The 26,157-nt window shown below is 35.0% G+C and overlaps 1 protein-coding gene across 1 annotated transcript; it reads left to right on the top strand.

Moving 5' to 3' along the window:
• Nucleotides 1-455: 455 nt before the first annotated feature.
• LOC126830019 (uncharacterized) lies at nucleotides 456-22,294 on the top strand. The gene is made up of 22 exons (XM_050560223.2): nucleotides 456-942; nucleotides 1,954-2,075; nucleotides 2,491-2,598; nucleotides 3,055-3,188; nucleotides 3,613-3,678; nucleotides 3,995-4,126; nucleotides 5,427-5,520; nucleotides 5,668-5,772; nucleotides 5,969-6,133; nucleotides 6,850-7,119; nucleotides 7,285-7,440; nucleotides 8,774-8,913; nucleotides 9,752-12,780; nucleotides 15,461-15,552; nucleotides 16,589-16,729; nucleotides 17,268-17,393; nucleotides 17,990-18,077; nucleotides 18,807-19,053; nucleotides 19,358-19,433; nucleotides 19,892-19,975; nucleotides 20,802-20,891; nucleotides 21,227-22,294. The coding sequence occupies exons 2-22, from the start codon at nucleotides 1,995-1,997 to the stop codon at nucleotides 21,323-21,325; spliced, it is 5,523 nt and encodes a 1,840-aa protein (XP_050416180.1). The 5' UTR covers nucleotides 456-942; nucleotides 1,954-1,994; the 3' UTR covers nucleotides 21,326-22,294.
• The last annotated feature ends 3,863 nt before the right edge of the window (nucleotides 22,295-26,157 follow it).

Below are 26,157 nucleotides of genomic sequence, written 5' to 3'. Positions count from 1 at the left end.
GATTCAGTTTACATCTATACATGTACTTTGGGTCCTTAATTTCATTTTCAGTATCAGTGTTCAGAAAATCCTTGAAACGAAAGCGCTTTATCTTATAGATTTGTGGCTAGCACTTGTACTAGTCTAGAGCAGGCCCGTAATTTAAGAAATTTTGTCTATTTGTTGGATAGTACATAGAAGAGTAGGAGGAAACACAGCCTCCCATCCAAATGTCCCTTCCATTGTGCTTGCACATCTAACAAGGAAGTAAACAATTCCATATATTAGTCTCGAAACATTGTGTTGAAGGGACGTTAAATCCCAGTCGTTCTTTTTTTTTCTGCTCAAGAAAACAGAAGTACGTGGAAAGCAGAGAGAATTCTATCAAACTACAGATATACAATGTCTGATATTTGAAATATCTTTTTGAAATCTTTGTAGATGGTGAAATGGATGATAAAAATAAAATTACTCCCAGAAAAAATGAAAATGACTGTAATGGAGTCTTAGAGAAAGTGAAAAATTCTCATCGCAAGAATTTGCTGAAAAAAGCCAAACTTTCATTGTTTAAAAATAGTACAAAGTCCAAAACAGCTAAACCACTGAATCAATTGACAAATGTCAATTCAAATGAAACCAATGAATTTCAAGAAAAGCCGTTCTCTGTACAGAGATTACCCCCAAAAAGAAAACTTGAAAATGTTAGCAGTTCTGTTGAGATTGGACAAAGTTCTGCAAACTTAGATGCAGGGGAGGTAACTGTTCCAAGGAAGACTTCAGGAATTGCTTCCCCTTCATTTGTCTCAACAGAGTCAAAATCAAATATTGATAGTGATGAAGAAAATGAAGATTCTCAGCAGAAATGTCCAACATGTCAAAGGGGCATAACTTCATCACAATTTCAAGCTCACATTCTTCAGTGTTTAAAGCAATTTTCATTGGTCAAAAAAACAAGTAGCCAAGGTAACAATTATAGTTTAAAATCCTTTTATTTTTAAGGCTTAAGGACATTTAAAAAAGAAACATAAAATACATTAGTAGCTGTTTTCAATAAATTTTTATGTGTTTTTGTTTTTACTCTGTCCAGTTACTAAATGTCATTTTAAGATTATCAAGAAACATCTGGTTCCCAGTCCCACTCTGTTAAATACTTTTTAAGTCCTAATTTATAATTGCATCAACCTTTTTAACCAAAAGCTTTGAATGGTAAATGTTCCTGCACTTAATGTCACTGGGAAAGGAATAGCAAACTCGCTTATTTTGGAGCCAAAATAGTATTGCACCGGCACACTACTATATTTTGCTTGGCCAGTGGTTATTGAGATTGATTAAAATGAAGTAAATTTGGCCCACAGGAGTAGGTGAGGGGGACAGGGCACCATAAATGCCCAAATTTAGATGTACATGTAATTTTGACTTTTCTCCTAAACCACTAGAAGGGTTTCACCTAAATTTGGATTTTACATTGTTTAAATTTGTTGATGGTTGGCATAGAGGTAGGACAGGAGCACTTTAATTTTTTTGTCCATTTTAAATGATTTTGACCAAATTAAGTAGGGTCTGGTGCTTGAGGGGTACTAGTAAACTTTAAAGGGAAATGCAGACTTCTGATCCATTTGATGGATTTAAATTGGAGAAAACACCATTATTGCTTTGGTAGTATGTGTTTAGATTTGTTTAAATGAAATTGATCGAATTTAGTCTGCCCAATATGGAAGAGGAAGGTTATCTTAATTAGACTTTTTCAGTTAGTTTTGACTTACCCGAAACTTATAGGTTCAGGACAGGGAACTTTAATGGCGTTAATTTAGAAATTTTACACTAATGAAATAACATTGCGTCACCCCGTAGCAATATGGCATGGGCAAGGCAACTTAAAAAGACCCTTGTTTTGATAAATTCTCTAAATAAATGAATAAAGAAAGATGAAGTAGTTTGATACATATTATGATGTACTGGGTCTATATTTTGTAGAAGAAGTATTTAGAGGTAATGAAGGGGCGGATGAATATCAAATGTGTCAGATTTGTCAGAAGGATATTAAACATATGAACTCGACCAGACGGACTCAACATGTCAACCGTTGTATAGATAAGGTGAGATTAATTTAGGTTTTGGTTCGTGATGTAGCATGGTTAACACTGGTCAGTCATTGCTGCAGAACAGAAGGCCTGGCAAGGAGCAGCATTAAGTCATTCGGATGGGACAAAACATTGTGGTCCTGTGTACACATTGGTGTGCAGTGCACGTAAAAGAACTCTTGACAGTTGGAATTTGATATAAGAGTAGGCCGTAGCACGGCTGTCCAGGCAAAATTTCCCTCATAGCATGGTGTTTGCCCATCTTCATTAGCCCAGTCACTGCAGAAGAGTAGGACGTTAAATCCCATTTCATTTCATTTCCATAGAAAGCTATACATTGAAACATTCTCTTTATAAAAAAGAAATCACATTATGGAAATAGGTGAACCTAAAACAATTTTTTTTTGTAACTGTTTATGTACGTTTGTAGAAGGAAGAAGACGGCAAAGAAGAAGCAGAGATGAAGAAATTGTTGGAAGTAGCTAAAACAGCAATATTGGATTGTCCAATTTGTGGTAAACCACTGAAGACTACTCAAGTAAGTCATGGTCCAAGTTCTGATACTGAGGTTCTAGAAGAACTTTACAAACTGAAAATACAGCTGTCTATATTCTAGAAGAATTTTACAAACTGAAAATACAAGTAGTCTAATGGAGGCCCATGTTTATTATAGAAAAATATCTTATAAGTTATAAATAGATTGAAAATAAACTATTAAGTATAAAAAAATAAGCATCAAGATAAAAATTCCAACAAAACCAAACTAAAATGGAAATAAAACAAGACTGAAATGAAAATGAAAAAAAGCCCCAAAAACCATTGAAACGAAAATAAAATAAAAGATTTGAAAAATTAAATAAAACTAAAATCTGTTTTGAAAAAAATAAAATGAAATAAATACTAAGTAGTCTATGTTCTATAAGAAGTTTAGAAACTTAGACTGAAAAAATTATATAATATATACCGGCTAATTCAGTCATTTATATTATTTTAGTCTCGCAATACTCACATGAAGAAATGTGCCATTGTATACAGCGTACCAATGGACAGATTATTGGTATTAATAAAAGATCAAGAAGAACAGCGTAAAATACAGGTGACTGCTGGGATACTGCCAACTACTGTCAGGTGAATACATTGCTTCTCCTTACCTTGATGCTCAAGTTTGAAACTTTTAGTTGGCTTCTTGGCAGATTGCTCCTCAACATCTTGATGCTCAAGTTTGAGTTCAAGCAGATTGTTTCTCCATGCTGTGATGAGAGTTGCCATGGTTTAGAGTAAGATTTTGCTTCTCCATCTCTGTATGGATCAGGTATGTTTCTGCCATGATCCTGTCTGTGTTTATTACAAAAATATCTTGTAAGTCTTAGGCTCTAGGATCACAGACACAGTGTCATTTGTGCTAAATCATAAAAAATGAAATATCTTTAACTACTAAAACAAACTTTCTACTCATGAGCTAGATTTCCTAACGACAGGAAACCCATCAGCTTATTATAAGATCAAGGATAGTAGTCTGTATTATGTTTAACTTTTTGTTTATGTTTTGTAGAATTAAAACGACGAAATCGAAATCAACAAATCAACAGAAAATATCAACAAAAAAACTACCAAAAACGTAAGTTATATTTATCGAGTTGCAGCCCTTTTTTTTTTGTAAACATTTGAAACAGGTTAAGTTAAAATATTTTATAACATGTTAATGAAGTTAGATCGTGAATAATGTATGCTGTATCAAATCACGAGAGGTGAATCACAATACTTGAATTTTCTGTTTTATTATGATTTATTGTATAAATTTAACAGGGGGTTAGGTGGCTGAATGGTTTAACGTGTGTGTGTTAAATCATAACATTCCGTCAAGTGGCGTGGTTTCGATTCTCCGCTTTCACCTGAAATTAAATTATTTGTTAAATTTTTTTGATAATTTTCAGTAAATCTGATGAAGATATCCAACTGGCCATAGCATTATCTAAATCTATATTAGAACAACAGAAAATACAAGATCAGGTCATCACAGGTCAAAATAAAAACAATCCTGGTAAAAAGTCAAGAAACAAGAAAAAGTAAGGGTTAATTTTTATATACATCTGTATTAAGCAGCCACCCAACTGAATTTTCACAACTGACCGCTTAACGGGAGTGGCCTCTTAATAAAATCTCAGTGTTTTTTTGTGCTGACATCAATTAAATATTACGTTTGGATGCATCAAGTGAACATCAATACTTGCATCGGTAAATTTGGCCGTCGCTAAGACTTGCTTGGAACGAAAATTCTTTGACTCAAATCTCTGACATAACTTCTGTAAACAAATCATTTTGTATCAACAACGATACTACAGTCTACATTGTGATGCATTCGATAATATTTACCATTTTTGTGAAGAAAATCCATGAATTAATTTTATTTTATCAAACAAGCACATGAACTAAAAACCATCGCTGAATTCGTCACCTATTATGAGGGGGTTTAACTCTGCATGTTATATTATAGGAGGCGCTAAAACGTCTGTTTAGCAGCAAAGTGGCAATGGTAAAGAGATACTAGATGATCGTGACAAAATTCGTCGGTACTTTTAGTTTATTCAATCAGTATCTAATAATGTTTCGTTACGCGTGAAAATAACGAGCGGGTTGGTCGTTTAATAAAACAAAAGATTAATTAACAGATAATCCCGGGTTTATTGTTATTTTCACATTTCTTTTTGCCTGATCAGCGGGGGTCCAGCAAATTAACTATTAATCACGGGATAAGTGGGGGTGTTACGAAGAAGACAAGACGGTATCATTCAACAATGGCCGTTGAATGGGAGATGTTTTTTTAAATTTATTAGTAAAACAGTGACCGCTGGCCGCGTTAGAGGAGTGACCGTTGATTAAAGAGATGAAACAATAGAATATTTACGGGGGGAATTTATCGTGACCGCTTACAAGGAGATGTGGCTGAATAGGAGTGGCTGCTCATACAGATTCTACTGTACCCATATTTTAACACAAATATTTCAATGATTCTTATCTAACTCTCAGGGGTTATGTCTCTTGAATTGAAATCTAGAGAAATCTTCCAGGGTTCCGTTCGTACATGTAATTCAAACATTATCAAACCTATTTTTTAATTCAACTTGATTGGTCAAATTATTTGTATTATATAGCTTGACATGAGTTTCGTAAAACTTGTCCCTGGAATACACAGTTATCATTGGATCTTTGTGAAATTTTATTAGGTTGTTCAGATAGGTTAAGGGAAGTTTCATATCGATTTTCAGTGATTTCAGACAATGAATCTCCTCTACTTGCATATTTTTCTTAATGGTTAATCCAGGGCAGGTGTTTTTCATTGCCTGACAATGTTTGTTTATTTTACAGTAAAATAGAAGAGATTCCATTGATATTACAACTCAGTAAAGAACAAGCTAAAGATCGTATTGCTAATAAACTTACACGGTTAATTATTCCACAGGTAAACCCTACTTTCAATTTTCTTTTTAAAATGTTTTACTGATTTGATGAAATTGTATTTTTTCCCAACTGAAGGGATCAAGATGGTCAGAATTTAGGTTTCAAAACTTCATACAGATATATTTGATTATTTGTTTTTTTCTTAAAGTCAAGTCAAGATGAAATCTATGCAACTCCCCCTGGTGGCAGTAATTTAGAAGGAATCTCTGTACCATCAACTGTATATAAGTCAACTAATTCTGCAGACCTAAAGGTAACATTTTATTCTTTCATTCAATGGTGCACTATGGAGTTCCTGGCAAGGAACAGCATGCATTCTTTCTATTGGGACAAAAAAAAAACAACCTAGGTCACGTGTACATGTTGGTGTACATGTAAAAGAACCCTTGACAGTTGGAATTTGAATAAGATTAGGCCTAAGCTATGGTTCTGTTTATTTGATTTTACAGCCTCGTTTATGGAATGAGAGTAATTTGATGGACACAACATCCAACGTGGAAAGATTTTACGTCACAGCTCTCATGCCAACTGTAACTATAGCAACAGTTAAAGCAGGAAGTAAGCTGAAAAGGCTGTCAGAAATCCCAGGACGCAGAAGTTCTTTAGAGTTAGAGGTAGGCTCAATAGTACTGAATGTTAATGTTGACATGAAATCGAGGCCCGCAGTGGCTCAGTGAGTTTGGTATTAGGTCACTATCAGGATTTTCCAGGTACTGGTTTCACAAAACATTCTCAGGCAGATGTTAAAAATTTACTCAAAGTTATTTTAACTAAAAATAGCCCTTTATAAACCTATTGTTATTTTAATATATCAAATACATCAATAAGAAACTATGTGCAAAGTTTTGTGTTTCTGGATCAAAGATATTTCTCATAAACAGTTATTGAAAGTTAAGTAAATTCTTAACTTAAGTCTGAAAATCCATTATGATCTCTGGCACTAGTGGAAAGTTTTATGTTTCTGGATCAAAGATATTTCTCATAAACAGTGATTGAAAGTTGAGTAAATTCTTAACTTAAGACTGAGAACGCTTTATAAACTCTGTGAGTAGTGTCCCCTTATCAGTGATGCAGAACAGACTTCCTGGCAAGAAAACAAAAGTATCTAGTACTTGTTGGTATACATGTAAAAGAACCCTTGACAGTTGTAACGTGATGAAATGTAAGCTGAAACGCTTTTTTAAGGAATTCCTGAAAAGTGAAGGGTCCCCTATAACCGACAAAAGCTCAGAAATTATAACATATACCGTTCTAAATGTAACCGAAGTCACAAGTCTAAATATACAATTTTATTAAATGTTTTTTTTATTGTCCAAATGTTTAATTTCAGAGAGAGAAAGAGTTAAAGTTGCAAGAGCAGATGACAGAAAGGTTGTCAGAACAGCATAACTCTAAAGAACTGTCTCCAGCTACCAGTAAATCTTCAACCAATCAAGTCAGTTCTTCTCCACCAATAACTCAAACAGGCACCATACTAGCTCAACTTGCAGCTGATGCAGATGCAACCAGTGGTCATCTTGAATCTGTCAACACATCCTCACCTTCAAATGAAGCCCTGCATTGTAGTGGATTTTGTCCTGAAAATCCTTTGGAAATTCCTGTAATTTGTTCTTTTTTCTGTTTTTTAAGTCTTTTATGGGGGTGTTTTTTAATTAGGATTCCAAATTTTAATATTATTTTTCTTTTTATATAAATGATTTCAAAATAGGATATGTTTCAAAGAAATATTTCTGTATTGATGGATTTTTAAATGTCCATTCTACAGGTTGATATTCAGAAATCAACATTTGATAACCTTCAGTCATCTCTTCTACCATTGGTTAATTCTCAAATATTCACAGATGTTACCATAGTAACAAGAGATCAGAAGATTCCTGCTCATAAAATATTCCTTTATACAAGATGTCCGAAAATAATGGAGGTAATAGTTTACAAATAGGGTTGTAAATAAGTAAAATACAAAACGCAGTTAAAACCCCACCCCCTATTTATGGATAACAATTACTAGGCTGTGACGTTTCAACAAGATTTAACAAGTTGTAATCAAGCATATATCAACACAAATGAATTAAATATTAATGATGACATGCATGTATGCTTGATATGTATGCTTAATAAGCCAAAGTAATTGTTATCCATAAATAGCGTTTTATTCGATTATGTTCGAATTACTAAATGCCATTCAAGAATACAAAACTCAGTTATTTTGAGGTTTTTCCTTCTGAATTGCTGGTGCCATAATCAAGCTCCACCTTTCTTATAAATGGCAAAAATTGTTATTAAATGATAAATAGCTGGATAGAAATTTGTGAATCATCTTGACCCTTGGACCTTATTGCTTCTTGAAAACAAAGTGTTTTGTTTTATAGTTTTAAACTCCACCAAACGAAAGAAAACCTATCTGTATTTCTATTTGGCTAACAATTGTCATCTGGTCTAACTCTTCAGATATCTTTCCCCAGGGGGATCACGTAGTTAAGTGGGTAAGAAGCTGGCTCGCTAGCCTGGAGGTCGGGTTTTTGATCCCTGCATTGGCCGAGAAAGTTCATCAAGATTTTCCGCGTGGTTCTCCCTTGTCAGTGATGCAGGGCGGAGGGGCTGACAAGGAAAGCTGTCTAGTCGTTCGGATGGGTCAAAAAACCGAGGTCCCGTGTACACATTGGCGTGCACGTAAAAGATCCCTTGGCAGTTGGAATTCGATATAAGAGTAGGCCGTAGTGCCGCTGTCCGGGCAAAATTTACTTAATAGCACACTGTATGGCGTATGCCCGTCTTCATTAGCCCAGTTCGGAGCAAAACAGTAGGACGTTAAACCCCATTTCATTTCATTTCATCTTTCCCCAGGATCTGATAGCTGTCTGTTAATGGATGTTAGCCGGGGCTTGAGTCAGAATAACTAGGCACTGGTTTTTTTAAAGGATTTCCGGTCCTTGAAATGTGAAGCAATATATGTGGAAAGCTGAATGAACAAATCTTTCCATGTAGTGTTGGATCTACTGGAAATTCACTTTATGAAATTTAAAAATCTATTATAGTTAAAGAAAGACAGGAGTTATGGCCCTTGAATGCAAAACCATGTAAACATTCTATACAGGGCCTATGTGTTGAGATGTTGAATTTGATTACACTTTCAATGAAATTATTACACTTTTTATTACAAACACATTAAAGTTGTGGCAAATTGTGACCCTGTCTAGAAAGCTGCTGTTTGGTGTTTGTCTTGTTGCCTGGCAACCTATTTTGTATGTTTTCAGCAATTATCCCTGGATGGAACCACTATAGATATGTCTACTTATAATGAGGAGGTTATATTATCTATATTAACCTTTATTTATTCTGGTACCATTCATCTTTATCCTGGCAGTATTCAAGATGTTTTAGATCTATCGACATTGTAAGTTATTTCTTAAGAGATTTCACAAAGAACACTATGATTTATAAAGGCAAATTTTACTAATGTTCATAAAGAACAAATCAAAAAATGTTTATTTATGATGAGGTCTGGTTAAGTGAGACACGCTGGCATAACAATCTAAACTATATGCATATAATTTATTCCGGTATTGATAACCAAATTTATATGTGATGAAAATATGCATTTATATGAGATGTTTTTCTTTGATTTGGTATATATCAATTAGGAATGTGTTTTTCTTTGATTTGGTATACATCAATTAGGAAATTGTTTAGCTTCTAATTTGGTATACATCAATTAGGAAATTATTTAGCTTCTAATTTGATATACATCAATTAGGAATTTGTTTAAAGTAACTATATTGTTATTGATTAAGGAAAACCAAGCACATATAGTCTGTGCATGTAGTTAAAACATACTCTACAGTGATCATCTACAAACATATTGAATCTTAAAGATGCATTATGTAAGATTTAGATAAATAGCTGGCCGTTCTTGCTATAATAATTCAAAAATAGATAATGAAAAATGAATACATGGAAAATTTCATTCAAATTACTTTATTCTGAGCAAAGTTAGGAGTGTTGGAAGATGTAGCGTAGATGGTTTATTATCATAGCAACGGTACTGGACAAATGAGGCTAAGTCACAATTGTCCATTTTATCGCTAATTTTTATGGGCTTGTCGTGTTAATAAATGTCAAAATAATAATTTTTTATGTAACATTAGCCAAAATAAAAACCTGTATATTTAGCTCTGACATATGTATCCAATGATTTTATTCAGTTTTCTTACAAATTATATTTCAATTTTCAGACTTGGTTTATCTCAGCTGGCAAATATCTGTAAATCTGTGATCGATTTAAAGAAAAATCAGCCAGTCACTGAAGAACCTACTGAAGATCAGCAACTGGATATCCTGGAACAAACGTTATGGAGCTCTTCAGACAGTGAGGATGAGGTTGAAGGTCATGCAGAGGGAGATGAAGTTGAAGGTCAGGAAGATGCTGAAGAAGATGACTGGAGAGAAATGTTTTACACGCAACGAGAAAAATTACGCAAACAATCGACAGAGCAAAAAGAAGACAGCGAAAGTGATGATTTTGATGAGATCATGGATGTCGAAACTGATGAGAAGTCAGATAATGGAAACTTTGATGAAGAGACAACCGTATTGAACCATATGGAAATAAAAAATAAAAGGGAATTATTTAAAAAGCGGTTAAAAATGAGGAGTGATATAAGTGATGATGAACAAAAAGGAATTTTAAAAATGTCTTCTGAGAATTCTGAAGTTGTGAATAAATTGTTAATCGATGTCAAATCTTCCGTTGAAAGAAAGGTGGAAGACATGAATGTTGATACTGAAATAATGTCCACAGTATCCCAGCATACAATTTCTAGCACATCCAACAATGGCTGTACATATCTAACAAAAACTGATAGAACTGTTAAACTGAAGGACGATATTCAGATTTTTGATCATCAGCATGTTGATGAAGTTCCTAGTGATTCAGACAAAGTTAAGGACGATATTCAACTTTTGGAACATGAGCATGTTGATGAATTTTCTGTTGATTCAGACATGGAGTTTGAAGAAGAATTGAAAGTTTTAGACCTGGCTGAAGTAGCACCAGGAAGTTTAGTAAATAAAAGTGAATATATTGACACTAATTCAAGTAGTGATGGAGAAATTAAATTAGATAATGACAAAAATCCTTCATCCATTCCTTTGCAGTTGAGTACAATAATTTTGAATGAACAAAAGTCAGATTCTCCTATTTTAAATTATTCCCCCCAAAAATATTTTAGTAGTGTGGTGGACAAAGACAAAATTCTAGAAACAGGAAACCATCAAGATAAACAGTTTTCTCTGATAACAACAAATTTTTCTCAGAATTTTGAGATGAGTGAAGATGAAACAGATGATCATGACCTTTCAGTCAAATTTGTTCCGTCATCACCAATAAATAAAAATTTGAACATGTCTCAGAACTTTGCGTCAAGCAGTGATGAGAATAACGTAAGCGATCGACATAAAAGTAATGAAAATTCGTTCTCACCAGTTGATACAAATTTAAACTTTTCTCAGAATTCTGCGTCCAGCAATGAGGACAATAATCCACAAGATAAACATGAAAACAGTGATAGGCTCTCTTCTCCAGTTATTACAAATTTAAATGTTTCCCAGAATAATGAACTTCCCGTGGATGATGAAAATATTGCAGATGAACTTAACTTTTCTAAACAAGATTTCAGTTGTGATAATGCTGAATTTATTGATGATGAAAAAACTGAAGGTGACAAATCTTCTTCACCTGTTATTGCAAATTTAAATTTTTCCCAGCATTACGAATCAAGCGAAGAAAATACAGCTGAAAGACATGAGGCAGATTCGCCGATTATTCCAAACCAAAATTTCTCACAGGCACCAAGTATTTGCACAGGTAGCGTTTTTAATTTTGATCCCAGCCAATGTCCCGTTAGTGATGATGAACTTTTCAGTGATGAAGAAATAAACAGTCCCCACACAAATTGTATTAAAATAGATAAAACAGACAAGGGAGATAACTCTGCTGAATTTATGGAAAGAGGAGATAACTCTCAAGTACATCCTGCAGATGTTGTACAAAAACAAACTGAAAAGGGTAAAGAGATGAATGACAGAAAACTGAACATATCTGATGAGATATTACATGAAAGTTTGCCAAAGGATGCAGACAATGCCAGTGCCTTAGAAGAAAACTCTATAGAGAATCCAATTCTTTTGACAGATTCAGATGGTGACTGCAATTCTCCTACCAGAAACACAAATTCTGAATTATTGGAAGTCAATAAATCTCCTTCCAACTCTCGTTGTGTTAATCAAACAAAAAAATACCAAACATCCCCGAGTAAATTGAGATTAGTGTCTGTGAATAAACATGGTAGCCCTATTTCATTGGCTGCACAAAAATCACATCAGCCAATCACTGGTGCTTATAAATCTCCTAAAAAGGTCATTGATAAATTATCACATGAAGCTGAGCGAAGAATAGCCAAGAAAGTTGGAGGATTTAAATTTAAAAAGGGAAAACCGAGAAAAAATTTGTCGAAAGATATCAGTGAAACAAGTGATAGTGATTCTCATCCTGGGTCGAAGGTCAGTCACAATGTATTAGGGTCAGAGTTCACTGATACAGATAAAGATTGTTCTAAAAATAGATTATCAGACAGTCCATCTGTAAGATATACAGTAGCAGATAAAATTAAAGGATCTTCGCCAAATTTATCAATATTAAAAAAGCAAAAAAGTTTGCCAAATGTACAAATGCCGTCAAATAAATTATATCAAGTGTCGACATCGAATAATATGTTGTCTAATGAAACAATGGGTCATTATTGTTCTGTGAATGAACTTGATTCAGCGTATATCAAGCCTGTTAGTGATAACCGCACACAATCACCTTCCTCTCCTAGCAACAGCAACATAAAGGTGAACAAAGTGACAAATTCGTCGGTTTTAGGACAAAATAATGATGATAGAAATTATCTTGGTAATTCCTTTAGTGAAAAAGACAAAACAAAATTATCCAATCGCCCGTCAGTATCAGTATCTCGACACATGATTAAAACTGACTCTAATGAAAGTGATCAAGAAGTGACCAATGACCATCAAAATAACATGGTTGTTAGGAATGATGAGAATGTAAACGCTGGTGGTGATTCCGATGTAGAAATATTAAGTGAAAATTTAGTAGAAAAAAGTAATGACTATTCACATTCTCCCAAGTTTGGTAAAAGTTTGAAGTCCCAGATGTCAAAGCAAGGATCAAGTAATGTAGAGGATGTTAACTTGAATTCAGGTATTTTTAGATAATTATCTGCCAGAGTTCACATTTTCTGCGAATGTTCCAATTCAAATAGTTTTTCATTTATCAGTGAGCAAGGAGGTCCTGGGTTTCATCCAGGTGTTGGCTGAGATAGTTTCTCAGGATTATTTGCTATGGTTTTTCCTTGTCAGTGGCTCAGGATGCCTGTTTGTTCAGTTGGGTGAAATAAACAGGTCCTATGTGTATATGTGGCATTCACTTAAAAGAACCTTTGATTGTTGGAAATGGCCCAGTATAGGAGCAGAACAGTAGGACGTTAAACCGTAGTGTCGCTCTCCGGGCCAATTTGACTCATAGCACACTGCATGGTATATCTTAGTAGCTTGAAAGGAGTAGAAAAGTAACACATTCAACCCCATTTTATTTTATTTGTTAATTAAGAAATATACTATTCAAAAAAAGTAGGGGATATTTGATTTTTAAGTGTTATTAAAGTCACCTAATGAAACTGACGAAGAAGCAAATGACAAAATGAAATGAAGTTCACATTCATTGATTTATTCCAAATGATCGTTAGACTAAGTAAGGCACAGACTGACCATTATAAGGGTAAAATGATACCCGGGGTCAAATAGCAAAGTTACCATAGCATCACAACCAAGTCAGTAACGGGTAAATCCTCCTCTGTTTGCCAAACAAGCATTGATCCGACGTGGCATACTCCTAATGAGACGTCTAAGGTCATTTTGGTCCAGATTGTCCCATTCCTGTTGCAACGCAGCAGCAAGTTCTTGGACATTGGCAGGACGTTGTTGACGTTGACGTAACCTCTGTCCAAGCATGTCCCAGACATGCTCGATGGGGGAGAGGTCGGGACTCAGTGCTGGCCAAGGTAATGTGGTGATGTTCTGTTGTTGGAGGTAACCTGTGACATCTTGCCCTGTGACATCTTGCGTTGTCATCCTGGAAGATGAAACGGCGGCCATGACGTCGTGCGAACGGCACAACATGGACTGCCAAGATGTTGTCCCGGTAGTACTGGCCTGTAACACGCCCTGCAACAACATGTAAAGCCGTTCTTCCAGCAACAGTGATGCCTCCCCACACCATAACAGAACCACCCCCAAATCGATCATGTCTGATGACGTTAACGTCTTGGAAGCGCTCGTTTCGACGACGCCACACCCTCCTACGTCTGTCCAAAAAATCAACAGTGAACCTTGACTCATCTGAAAACATCACATTGCTCCAGCGTCGATTATCCCAGTGTTGACGATCCCTACACCAACGACGTCTTGCCTGAATGTGATGATCTCTCAAACAAGGGATCACGCGAGGACGTCGGGCGCGAAGGTGACCCCTATGCAGTCGATTCCGAATCGTCTGGCCACTCACTCTCACACCAGTGTCTGTTTGAAGACGAGCGCTGATCTGATTTGCTGTGATGACACGATTTCTCAAGGCCAAGGTACGGATAAATCGATCCTGGGCTTGAGTTGTCGCCCTTGGTCGACCTGAGCGTGGTCTGTCCTGTACAGATTGTGTATCACGGTATCTGGACCATAGCCTGCTTATGACAGACTGAGAAACATTCATCGTCCGCGCCACAACCGCCTGTGTTGTGCCGATCTGTAGCATGCCAAGGGCACGTAACCTTTCATTTTGGGTAAGCCGACGCATATCAAAATTTGTTTTCTGGTCACTAAAACAATTAAACTGATGTTTCCACCCTGGAATTCAATGCCACAATGACTGTAACATTCAAAGTCAGAGTCGTGCAAATCTTGGGTTTGACCCCTATGATGATCCCAAGCATCACCTGCATTCCATGCGGTAGCTATTGGTGCGTTTGGGCGTCACATGTAACTGGAAATGTTTCTTCTGTTAGGTTCTATAGTGACTTTTTTCGTAGTCATTTGCATATTTTAGTATTATGCCCCCAAAATCAAATATCCCCTACTTTTTTTGAATAGTATAGAATATGATATGTTATTTATCTCCTTTGTGGTGTCAGTCATTATCACATATGTGATGGAACTGGCTAAACATGTTACAAATATAATTTTAACACAGGGATCATTGCTACGATAGCTGCGTTATGAAGTTTTCAAGTAAACACAAGTTATCCTTCTATATAACTGACTGAAGTGATGAGTGATAACAGATACACAAGCAAATTTCTGCTCACTAATAATTCCTTCCAAGACCAAAAGTTGTTATGTAAGACTGTGAGAGGAAACCTGAAAAATAGAAATAGTTCGTACATTCCTTTGTTTTTTTTTTAATTCTATACTTAATAAAAACATGGTAATGCACTATTTCTATTTTTCTCGTTTTCTCTTATTTAGTGATAGTCAATTATTTCTGGGAATTGTCAGATATCCCCCCACAGTCTCATAACAACTTTTGGTCTTTGAAAGAATTATTAGTGAGCAAAAATTCACCCGTGTATCTGTTATCACTCGTCACTTCAGTCAGTTATATAGAAGGATAACTTGTGTTTTTCTTTTGCGTTTGTCACTTCCCTTTCTTGAAATCTTCATAACGCATCTATCCTAGCAATGATCTCTGTGTTAAAATTATATTTGGAACATGTTTAACCAGTTCTGTCACATATGTGATAATGACTGACACCAATATTGTCCTTTAAGATATTAAATGATTACATTGAATAAATGATAACTAGTGAAATGAAACTATGATTTATTTACAGGTATAGAAGATGATGTATGGGAAGGTTTTGATGATATCGGTTATAATGAAGATGATGTTTATTGTGATCCACCATCTCCTTCAAAACATCAGGTTTCTATTATAACTTCTCTATAAATAAAGGAAAAGTATAATGTAATGCACTGAAAAATGTGTTTATCAAGCACCCAACTTCATACAAAGTATGATCCTCAGTTATTTCATGATTCCGGATTCTAGTAAAATCACACACATCGGAAGCATGTTTGACTTGTTTCTCATTTATTTTTTTGATATCTGTGTTACTTCTGTAGCTGTATATAGCTTGATATGACCCAATCTGGTTAAAACACAGATCCTATTTCGTTTCGTTTTTATAGTTAAAAATTTCGTTTTACTTGTCTTTACTACACTTGGATCTGGAAGAGTTGTTATTTAACTTGTGTTCTGAATGGTGTCGTGGATAAGCAAATGAAACGGTCTGTCACGGCGAGGTTTAGGCATGTTTTGCACGGAACTGTGGGTAATCCACTAGTAACATCAATGCTGATTGATTAATCAAATGTCTGACATCATAGGGTCATAAGTCGGTCTTTTGACCCCTGACGTGACCTAACTTGTCAGATCTTCATGTAGTGTAGGCCATCGAAAGTATAAAAAAACGAAACGAAATATAGATCGGTATTTTAATCAGATTGGATATGACCCACACAAAAGTTTGAACTCTCTATTAAATAATTATTATGATAATGTGTATGTAAATATATTTATAATGCGCTGTATCCACAACACTAAGGGTTATACAGTTATTACCCTGGTATTCACGGAAACATTAAGAATGTAGACTTTTATTCGTAAATAAAGCCCCAGTTAAAGCCTGATTACCTCCCTTGAACGTTTTAATCTTAGAAAGCACCTGAACTTGTACCGCACAAAGAGCTCAGTAGCTGGGTGGACTGGAATGCAGGAACAAAGTTTCTTATTCAAGAATGCAAAAACTTGATAAACAATTCCAGTATCAAATTTGCAATCGTTTGGCGATAAATCCCACCAACTATTTAAAAAAAAAAACCACAACTATATGGACATGAATATTTTATGAAACATATATCTTCTATATTTCTTTCTGAACGATATGTTTCATTAACAGGCTTCTTGTGATGATGAAGAAAGGGAGATAACTGAAGAAGAAGCAGAAGTGATGGAAATGGGTGAAGATTTAAATGACAGTGCATTATGGGAAGATAATAATGAACCACCGATCAGTGTTTTGACCAATGTAACACCAGGGGTATGTATATATAACACAATGAATTGAAAGTAGAAATAACTGTTTTCAGTTGGCATATGAGACACCAAAATATGAAGAAATAACCTATTTAATTTTTCTAAAAGTTCCAGTTCAAAATAGTGAATCGTTTGGAAATGATAGTAAGAACAGTTTAAAGTGTTTATCTAATGAGTTTTCATTGAGTGACCTGATAAAAGAGACTATTTGATCGAACACCCGACCTCAAGGCTAGCGAGCCAGCGTCTTACCCACTTAGCCACGTGATCCCCCAGAACACTTTGGAAATATAGCACATAGCTTTAAATAGTAGTTTAGGAATAGAACAAAGGGTTGTAAGAATTAACCATTTTTCGTCACTGAAATATATTTGAGATTTCGACATTACAAAAAAAAAAATATAAACATTTGCTGCAGGTACTGAGACTCATGTTTATATTTGTTTTTGTCTTGATGATATTGAAAATATAATTTGAGAAAATATATTTTGAGAAAGATTGCTTTCAGAAACTGTGCTGAAAATAATATTCAATTATTACAGACAAATTTTAAAACTCCAACAGTTAGTGAAAGTTGTAAGAAAAAACGAAGAAAGAAAAATTGGGTCCCACCATCACCATTTACACCCATACCAGATTATCCTACAATGAACACACCTCAACTAAAGGTAATTATATTTACTGTTTGAACCGTCATAAATAACGGATTTCTTCAATTATGAACAAACTACTTAACTCTGGTTATTATAAACTTACCTGTGTGTTTGAAATCAACTCTGGTTAAATCAACTCCGGTTAAATTAACTCCAACTAATTATCCCAACAAATAAAAAAGTTCTCTCTTGACTATTTACTTGTAATTTCGACTGAGTGGAAGACAACAATGCTTTCGTCACGTGTTGGGCGAAACCAATGAAGTTGTTGCCGGGGTGATTTAACTTTGACAGATCCATGTGTTGCAAACAAAACAAACCCTGACCATTAGATGGCATTTGATTTCGATCTTTTGAGTTTGGGATATGCAAAATATTAAATTATGGCAATGACATAGGAGATTTATATTGAAACCATTGCACAGATACTCGTAAAAATAAAGTCATAGGTTAGTCCTGAAATGACCTAGCTTGTGTCGAGTGGATGTTAAACCCCATTTCTTTCTCTCTCATTACTAGGATTCTGACCATTGATTAGATTTTAATGGTTTTTATTTATTTATCCATTTAGAAAGTGTTAATTTGATATTGTATTGTACCTATAATTGTAGAAACATATAGACAAATATGGTTTACGACCAGCATGTAAGAAGAGGATGGTGACAGTTCTAACACAGATTTATAGTCAGACACATCAATGTAAGTAATAACTACAGTTACTTACTACTTTAACTAATTTACATATGGCCGAATGGTTAGCATGTGCGCGCTGTATCATAAGGTCTGTCATTGAGTCAACTGGTGTGATTTCTATTACCCGGTTGTACCTGACAAGGAGTAGGGTCGTCTGTCCAACCTTGTGGGTTTTCTCCAGGTCCTCCGGTTTCCTCCCATTGCTAAAGACCCCTACGCGCAAGCGAATTATTGAAATAAAATTGAACTATGTGTTAGTCCCAAAATGACTTAGTTTGTGTTGAATGGATTTAAACTCCATTTCTCTCTTTCTCTCTATCATAAGTTAGTCCTGAAATGACCTAGTTTGTGTCGTATGACTGTTAAATTCCATTTCTTTCCTTTAAAGGGGAGTTGGATGGCTGAATGGTTAGCGTGCGCGCGCTGTATCATAAAGTCTGTCATTGAGTCGACTGGCGTGGTTTCGAATCCCTGGTTGTACGTGACAAGGAATAGGGTCGCCTGTCCAACCTCGTGGGTTTTCTCCAGGTCCTCCGGTTTCCTCCCACTGCTAAAGACCCCTACGCGCAAGCGAATTATTGAAATAAAATTAAACCATATGTTAGTCCCGAAATGACCTAGTTTGTGTCGAGTGGACGTTAAACCCCATTTCTCTCTCTCTCTCTTTCCTTTTAAAATTACAGTGTTGACAAACTACATTTCATACCTTGACACTAATTTTTTATGTCATCCTAGATGAAACAGATAGTGACTGTGATCTGGACGAAGAAAAATTGAAGAGAATAAAGCAGGCAGAGATTGAAGCTGCAGCCGCAACATCCTTAAAACCTGGTCAGAAATCGGGAAAAAATAGCAAAAAGTCAACTAAACAACCAGTCAAAGGAAAAAAGATGCAACAAGTTAAAAACAAAAAAGTTGATATTTTACCAGAGGCTAGCTGTAGTGATGATCAACTCTCTTCTTCACAGAGTTCAGATATCAGGTGACAGAACTGTTCCCAATTTAAGAATATTGTTCACAGAGTTATTTCCCTTCTTGGCATCAAATACATCTCACTGTGTATAAAAGTAGTGTTGGTACTAGAAATGAAATTAATGGGGTTTAACGTCTACTTGACACAAACTAGGTCATTTCGAGACTAACATAATGGTTAAATTTTATTTCAATAATTCTTTAGCTGTGTGAGAAACCAGAGGACATGGAGAAAACCCACGGGACTGAATAGGTGACCCTACTCCTTATCATGTACATGTCTCTCTGACTGTAATATTATTTTGTGTTTACAGTGATTTGCCTGAAGAAAGTTTTATAGCTGGTCCAGAGGAGGATGATGATGATTCTTCTGTTCCTACATCACAGAAGGTAAAACGATTGATGAATAATTTCCTGTTTAAGTAGAATCTAACTATTCTTGACTTTGAAGTAGTAGTGATTTTTAAAATAAAATAATCTTTTGTGAAAGATCAAATTTGTGTGTCTTGTGAGTCATTTGGATGTTTACATGGACCTATAACACCTGTTTGTCTGAAATTAACTTAAATAAGAAGTGCAGGACGACCCCACTACATGCAAATCAAAACGGACAAGACAAACTACATAGATATTGCAAGAAATAAATAACAAATATCAGATCCAGTGAATGGATTCGGGGGCCCATTTGAAAACCCTTCTTCTTTAATTAGTTAATTGTCAACCAAAATAGCATTTGTTTACATTTAATGATGTTGGGACATTTGAAATAAACTTATTGCTTACATAAAATGGTACCTATTCAAATATGTAAAATGTTGCCATAACTCCATTTTGTTGTTGTCTTTTAGTGCAATAAAGAAGAATTATTTAAGAGATTATCCAACTTTATCCAGGATAGTTCTAAACTATATACACAAGTCCTCACATATCAGGTAAAAACCATTGTATATATCACATTTTCAAGGGCCCCTGCACTAAATACCTGCAAGCTATCAATTCTGACAAATTGATTTTCAACTTCTATGAACGACTACAAAATGTAACTTTATATTTGTAGTTTTGTTACTATATGTAAGTAATACTGTCACTGTAATTGTTATCTACAGGTTAGTAATATTATTACTGTAATTGATATGTACATGTAAGTAATAATATTACTGTTATTGATACCTACATGTAAGTCATATTATTACTGTAATTGATATCTATCTACATGTTAGTAATTACTGTAATTGATATCTACATATACGTCATATTATTACTGTTATTGATATCATGTAAGTATTATTATTACTGTTATTGATATCTACATGTTAGTAATTACTGTTATTGATATCTACATGTGAGTCATATTATTACTGTAATTGATATCTATCTACATGTTAGTAATTATGGTAATTGATATCTACATGATAGTAATTACTGTAATTGATATCTATCTACATGTTAGTAATTACTGTAATTGATATCTACATGTAAGTCATATTATTACTGTTATTGATCTACAAGTTAGTAATTACTGTAATTGATATCTACATGTTTGTAATTATGGTAATTGATATCTACATGTTACTAGTTATATTGATATCTACATGTTAATAATTACTGTAATTGATATCTACATGTTAGTAATAATTACTGTTATTGATAACTAAACGGCCTATTTTTTTTTTTTTATTTATTTCAATTTTGAGCCTGTTTATAACATATCTAATGGCCTAGCATCAATATTTTTGGGTATTTTTTTGTATTTTTTAGCCGGTTGAGATAGATGTCTTAAAGAAGGATTTAACTGATGTAGGACTGAAATGTTCCATGGATAAATTATTAGAATTCCTGGATGAAAAGGTAAATGTTTAGTAGAATCCCTAGGTCTCTGAATAAAATAAAGTTTGTTCAAGTATAGAAATCAAATGCGTGGGGCTTAGCTAGGAAAATCGTCTAACCCTTCGGATGGTCTGGAAATCTGAGGTCTTGTGTGTACCATAGGCAACACGTTAAAGATCCCCTGATGGTTGGAGTAGGCTCTAATGCTGCTGTGTCCCTGCAACATTTCTCTTGTATCAAACTGCATCTTCACTAGCTCAGCTGGTGCGGAAGAGTAAGACAGTGAACCCTTTTCATTTGGTTTAAGGCACAGGATGTTTATCAGTAAGTCAACTTGGTTAGTTTTTCTTTTACAGTGCATCAACTTCACAATGAAAAACAACAACAAAAGAAAACCTCGAAAGCAACGTGGACGAGTGAAAGTAAAGAAAGTGAAACCTGTAGCTGATGTTTAAATATAAATATCTTGTGTGAAACTTTTGATTGAGATCCAAATTCAGTCATATAGGCTGTGTTTCAAAAAGGACATCAATAGTTTGTGCATTGAAAGTGATGGAAAGAGTTACAAAATTTACATAAATAATATACACTCCCCAGTTGAGGGAGACTCCCCAAGGGGAAAAATTGTATGTTGTACGTGGGTGTTTACAGTACATCTTATGGGAATCTTTGGTATTACAACTCAAAAGTCGCTGATTGTTATTTCAGAAATTTCGGATCCTTTGCAAACGACAATATTGTGAAAGTGGAAACTCTAAAATTAATATCAGTTTCAAAACAGTTTCATTCCTTTTAGTATTCACAAAGATAATTATGATGAATGAAAAATTTTCCAACTTTCAACATCCTTTGCAGACAATGATATAAACAAACCAGATGATATAAACAAACCAGATGATAGATTGATATAAACAAACCAGCGGAACCTATAAATTTTTGATGGGCCCCTGTTTTATCCGATTGAATCCAAGAACAGAGATTATATTTTGTTTTCTTAATTATCTGTTAAATATTCAGTTGGAGTATATTATAGTGTGGATGAAGCTGTAAAAAATGAAATATTTCCCGAAAATAATACACGATCAGGGATCTGTGATTTGAATGAAAACATCCCCTGATTTGAGAAACCATTTTTGTGAAATTAGAAGATGTTAAAGAAGTGAGAGAATTGATAGTTATTTCTGTTTAAGAATGGTAGTGATATTATTTGTGATTTACAAATGTCAGACCCTACTGAAATACATTATCAGACATTTTGATGGAGTATTAATAATATCAACCCCCCCCCCCCCAAATGACAAATAAGTGCTAGACAAAAAGATTGGCACCAGAGGGATTGTGCCAGACAAAGCATGAATTTGTTGCCAGTATTTGATTGTATATATAGAAGCACTGTTATTGTATTAAAATCTTTTTCCTTAGTATCTTATATAATATTAACCATAATTAATTGTAAAATATACAACCACATTAAAGACAAAATGGCAGTTTTTGTAGTTTATTACATCATCTAGTTTTAAATTAGTTAGAAAAGTATTACTATTTTAAATACTATCTTGTGGTCAAGTTGGACAAATAAATGTCATGTAGACAAGTGACTATCTTGTGGTCAAGTTGGACAAATGACTATCTTGTGGTCAAGTTGGACAAATGACTATCTTGTGGTCAAGTTGGACAAATGACTATCTTGTGGTCAATTTGGACAAGTAAATGTCTTGTGGTCAAGACTATAGACCGTCTTGGAATTGTGACATATCAAAAACTGCCCAATTGTCCAAGAAACAAGCATGCTAAGTTTCACGTTAATCTTACAGGAATTGGTGGAGCCATAGTGTTTTTTCAAATAGGTGGTCCCCAAGAACAAGAAGACAATGAGTAGCGACTTGGGAACTGTTCCTTGTCCACAGATAATAACCAATATGTAAGCAGTGTGAGTAAACATAATCTTATCTATGTCAAGTACAGATCCATGTGGTTTTTGTAAGTGGATGGGTCAGTTCAGATAGGGGTAATTTACCTAAAACCAAGCGGAGCTATGAAAAAAAATGGGGGACCCACTGCAGTTATGAGATTGTCCATTGTAGATGAATTTGTCTGTGGCAAATTATACAGCTGGTCAGGTTGTCAGTTGTCACAATCTTAACATACATTAGTCCCGGAATGACCTAATTTATGGACTTAACCACATTTCTCTCGGTCTGTCTGACTCACGAATTGTATTACGCCCAATTAATCACATACGTAACTAACGTACAAAAATTAAATGGTTGCTAGCAGCTATGGTGGATCTGTCGATCAGATAGAATTAACCAGTGCATAGTAAAATATTGCATAAAAGTTAATTGCTATCAACGAGGCTATCAACACGGCTACAATGTAAACAATACTGTTTGGAGACGAACAATGCTTTCACCGTTTTTATACCTTAAATCACTGTCCAAGTTTTAGGGAAGGCCCCAGATTAAACGAAGGACTGTTATGTTGCTGTACTTGGGATAGATTTGATTGAACGGAAAGAAAAGACACACTCCCTCAAAAGCTCAAGTATCAGCAGAAGTCTATCCAGCAATGGCCAGAGAGGGATTTCACAGGCCATTGCTTCAGGAATATGTTGTTGTTGAAGTTTTGATCTGATATCAAAGAAGAGTGTTTAAATTTACATTTCCTGTTAAGTTTTAATGAATATTCATGATTTTGAGGCACGAATTATGGAGTCACCTCCATTATGATCCAGGCTAGAAAAAACATGATCGGAATGTTAACAAGCCAACAGTGAGGCTGATGTCCCCAGCCAAAATCCCATAATAAATAGATGACACATTAATTAATTGCACAATTATCTTTTTCAAAAGTATCAAGCAATCAAACTGATTATCTGTGCTTAATCTAAGCATAAATTGTTCACGATCAAACTTAGTCAGGGTTTGAAGTACCTGATTTGGTAGTGAAACTGTGCACTAAGTTCCACCACTCTCCAATAGTTAAAATCAATGTTTATTTGTTATCTTGTCCCAAAGCATCGACCAATTGCTTAGCTCTGCTTAGCTTTAACGGGAAATATTAATCATTGAACTCAGTCAAGACATTCACCTAATAAACAAAGTCTTGGCCAATCAAATTGGTTATCGTTACTTACTTAGTCTAAGCAGAAAATTCTCATCATCGAACTTTGTCAAGCTATTGATGTAATGAATCTATACTCGGAGTTTCGTGATCTCGCCAAATTAGAACCAAAGTTATCGTGTTCCAAAGTCTCAACCAATCAAATTGCTTATCTCTGCTTAGCCTTCGTGGAAAATGCAAATGATCCAACTCTGTCAAGGCATTGACCAAATAGACACCTACACCAATTTTAAACATCCCACCCCAATCAGAAGGAGAGTTATTGCGTTCAAAAGTCTCGACCAGTTAGATTGAAGTCTCTACTTTACCCAAGCAGAAAATGCTCAACATCGAACTGTATTAAGGTATTGAAGTTTCAACACTATCACTCAATTAGAAAGGGCCCTCGAATCGACACGTAAGGTGTTTAAAGACATATAATTCATTTCAATTGACCTATGAACCCTTCTTTAAAATGTAGGAGAGATTTATTTCATGGATTTAGAATACGTTGTTTAGTCGAATCCAAATTAAATTCTCGGATTATCCACTACCCGTGTCTTTTTCCGTCATTTTTATCTCAGAAAGTGTTGTACGTCTAACTCTTCATAAAGTTTATCAACTTGTACATCAAGCGCTCAATGTTCGCCTGTGACCTTTGACATCACGCGTGCAGAAATTCCTAATCGTCGGGCTGTTGATTAGGGGAACCCTAACATTTTTGTCCTGTATACGCTCTGTGAGTGTTTTTCGGGGAATCCAGTATTTTTCTAGTAAGATTGGATATCTCTACTTTCCATATATACCAAAATTACCATACTTTTATTGGAAATAACCACCCGATAAATACTTTTCTGGGAACCCATCTTTAAGCTCCTGGATGAATTATTTTTCGCCTCAAAAAATGTGGTTCAACAATTTGAAACCAAATTGGGTATACACGAATTCATAACCATGGCATTGTGTAATATTATGCTGAACATGAGCGGACTCTCATACTCCCATATTGCCAAAGATTTAATTTTTTTTGACAATTAGACATTTAAATAAACTAAAATTATTGACATTCGTATTTATTAAAATAAATACGAATGTCATTAATTTTAGTTTATTTAAATATACAATTTGAGTGTTAAACCCCATTTATATTACAGATAATACAGGTTACATATACAGTCACTTTGTTGTTTATTGCTTGCTATGTCGGTGTAGGCTAGTTTGTATGTCCCATTATTCGCAGGTTTGCCTAGTGGTTTGTGTTTGTGTGTAGTGCGATCCATTTGCACTTACAACAGAAAAAATGATGTTATATTACTTATATGATGAGATCAATGGAAAGTCATGGAAATATACTCGTCAAAAAAGTAGGGGATATGCAGGTTGTGACATGATAAATAGTCATGGACACTTGACATGCTTTGAGAGTATGTTCACAGATGAAGAACTTGTCGCCCCAACAGAACTACTGAGCTGCACATGCGACACGCAATAGCGCCATACACGTGGGAGGGGTTCATTGTCAAAATTGACACTTCAAGGAAGGGTTGATGAAAACTGCCGCGTGCTGGTTTATCTATCCACATTTGCTTTCCTATCGGTTCTTGCATAAGATTTACTGTTTAGCGTATCTTTGCTTTATTGTGTTACGTTTAATTTGATCGGGAGACGTGTTCGTCGACGGCAACGTCAACCGACAACACTGTAAGAATTGGCCGTGGCACTGCAAGAGGAGTGGGTCAGATTGCCCCAAATCGTGATTGGACGGTTGATTAGGAGCAGTGACTCAAGTCGTTTTTGTTATTCAGGTGACTGGCGGCATTCATTAATTTCGTATTTTCTGAGAAAAGTTACGCTTTTAATTGTTCAAAGCTGTTTCGTTGTCGCTGATCTTTCGAGTAAATCACTATTTATTCCGTGGACATTTGTTTCAAAGAATATACGGGATTACTATTCCTACTACAACATTTGGGGTTTACGTGTGTTTCCACCTAGTATGATATCGTTGTATATAAATGTAAGGGACCATATTGTTACGTGAATAGATATATAGTGCTACCTGATCCATAACAAAAAAGTCATTCGTATCAGTGCGGAACAGTTTTATACATACATGTGACCCGTGACAAGTATTACCAGGTAGATTTTCGTTTCTGTAAAAATCTTTCGATGCAATTTTATATGGAGC

The sequence above is a fragment of the Patella vulgata genome, chromosome 8, assembly GCF_932274485.2.
Source record: "Patella vulgata chromosome 8, xgPatVulg1.2, whole genome shotgun sequence".
In the NCBI taxonomy this organism is placed as follows: domain Eukaryota; kingdom Metazoa; phylum Mollusca; class Gastropoda; family Patellidae; genus Patella; species Patella vulgata.
Note: the sequence above shows the minus strand (reverse complement) of the source record. Positions and strands in the feature narration are given on the sequence as shown.

Bases quoted from the DNA above. Each gene is read 5' to 3' on its own strand.
- LOC126830019 (XM_050560223.2), top strand. From the start codon at position 1,995: ATGTGTCAGATTTGTCAGAAGGATATTAAACATATGAACTCGACCAGA. The intron at 8,914-9,751 runs GTAAGTTATTTC...TTCAATTTTCAG, and splicing joins GTTTTAGATCTATCGACATT to ACTTGGTTTATCTCAGCTGG. The intron at 19,976-20,801 runs GTAAAAACCATT...TGTATTTTTTAG, and splicing joins CACAAGTCCTCACATATCAG to CCGGTTGAGATAGATGTCTT.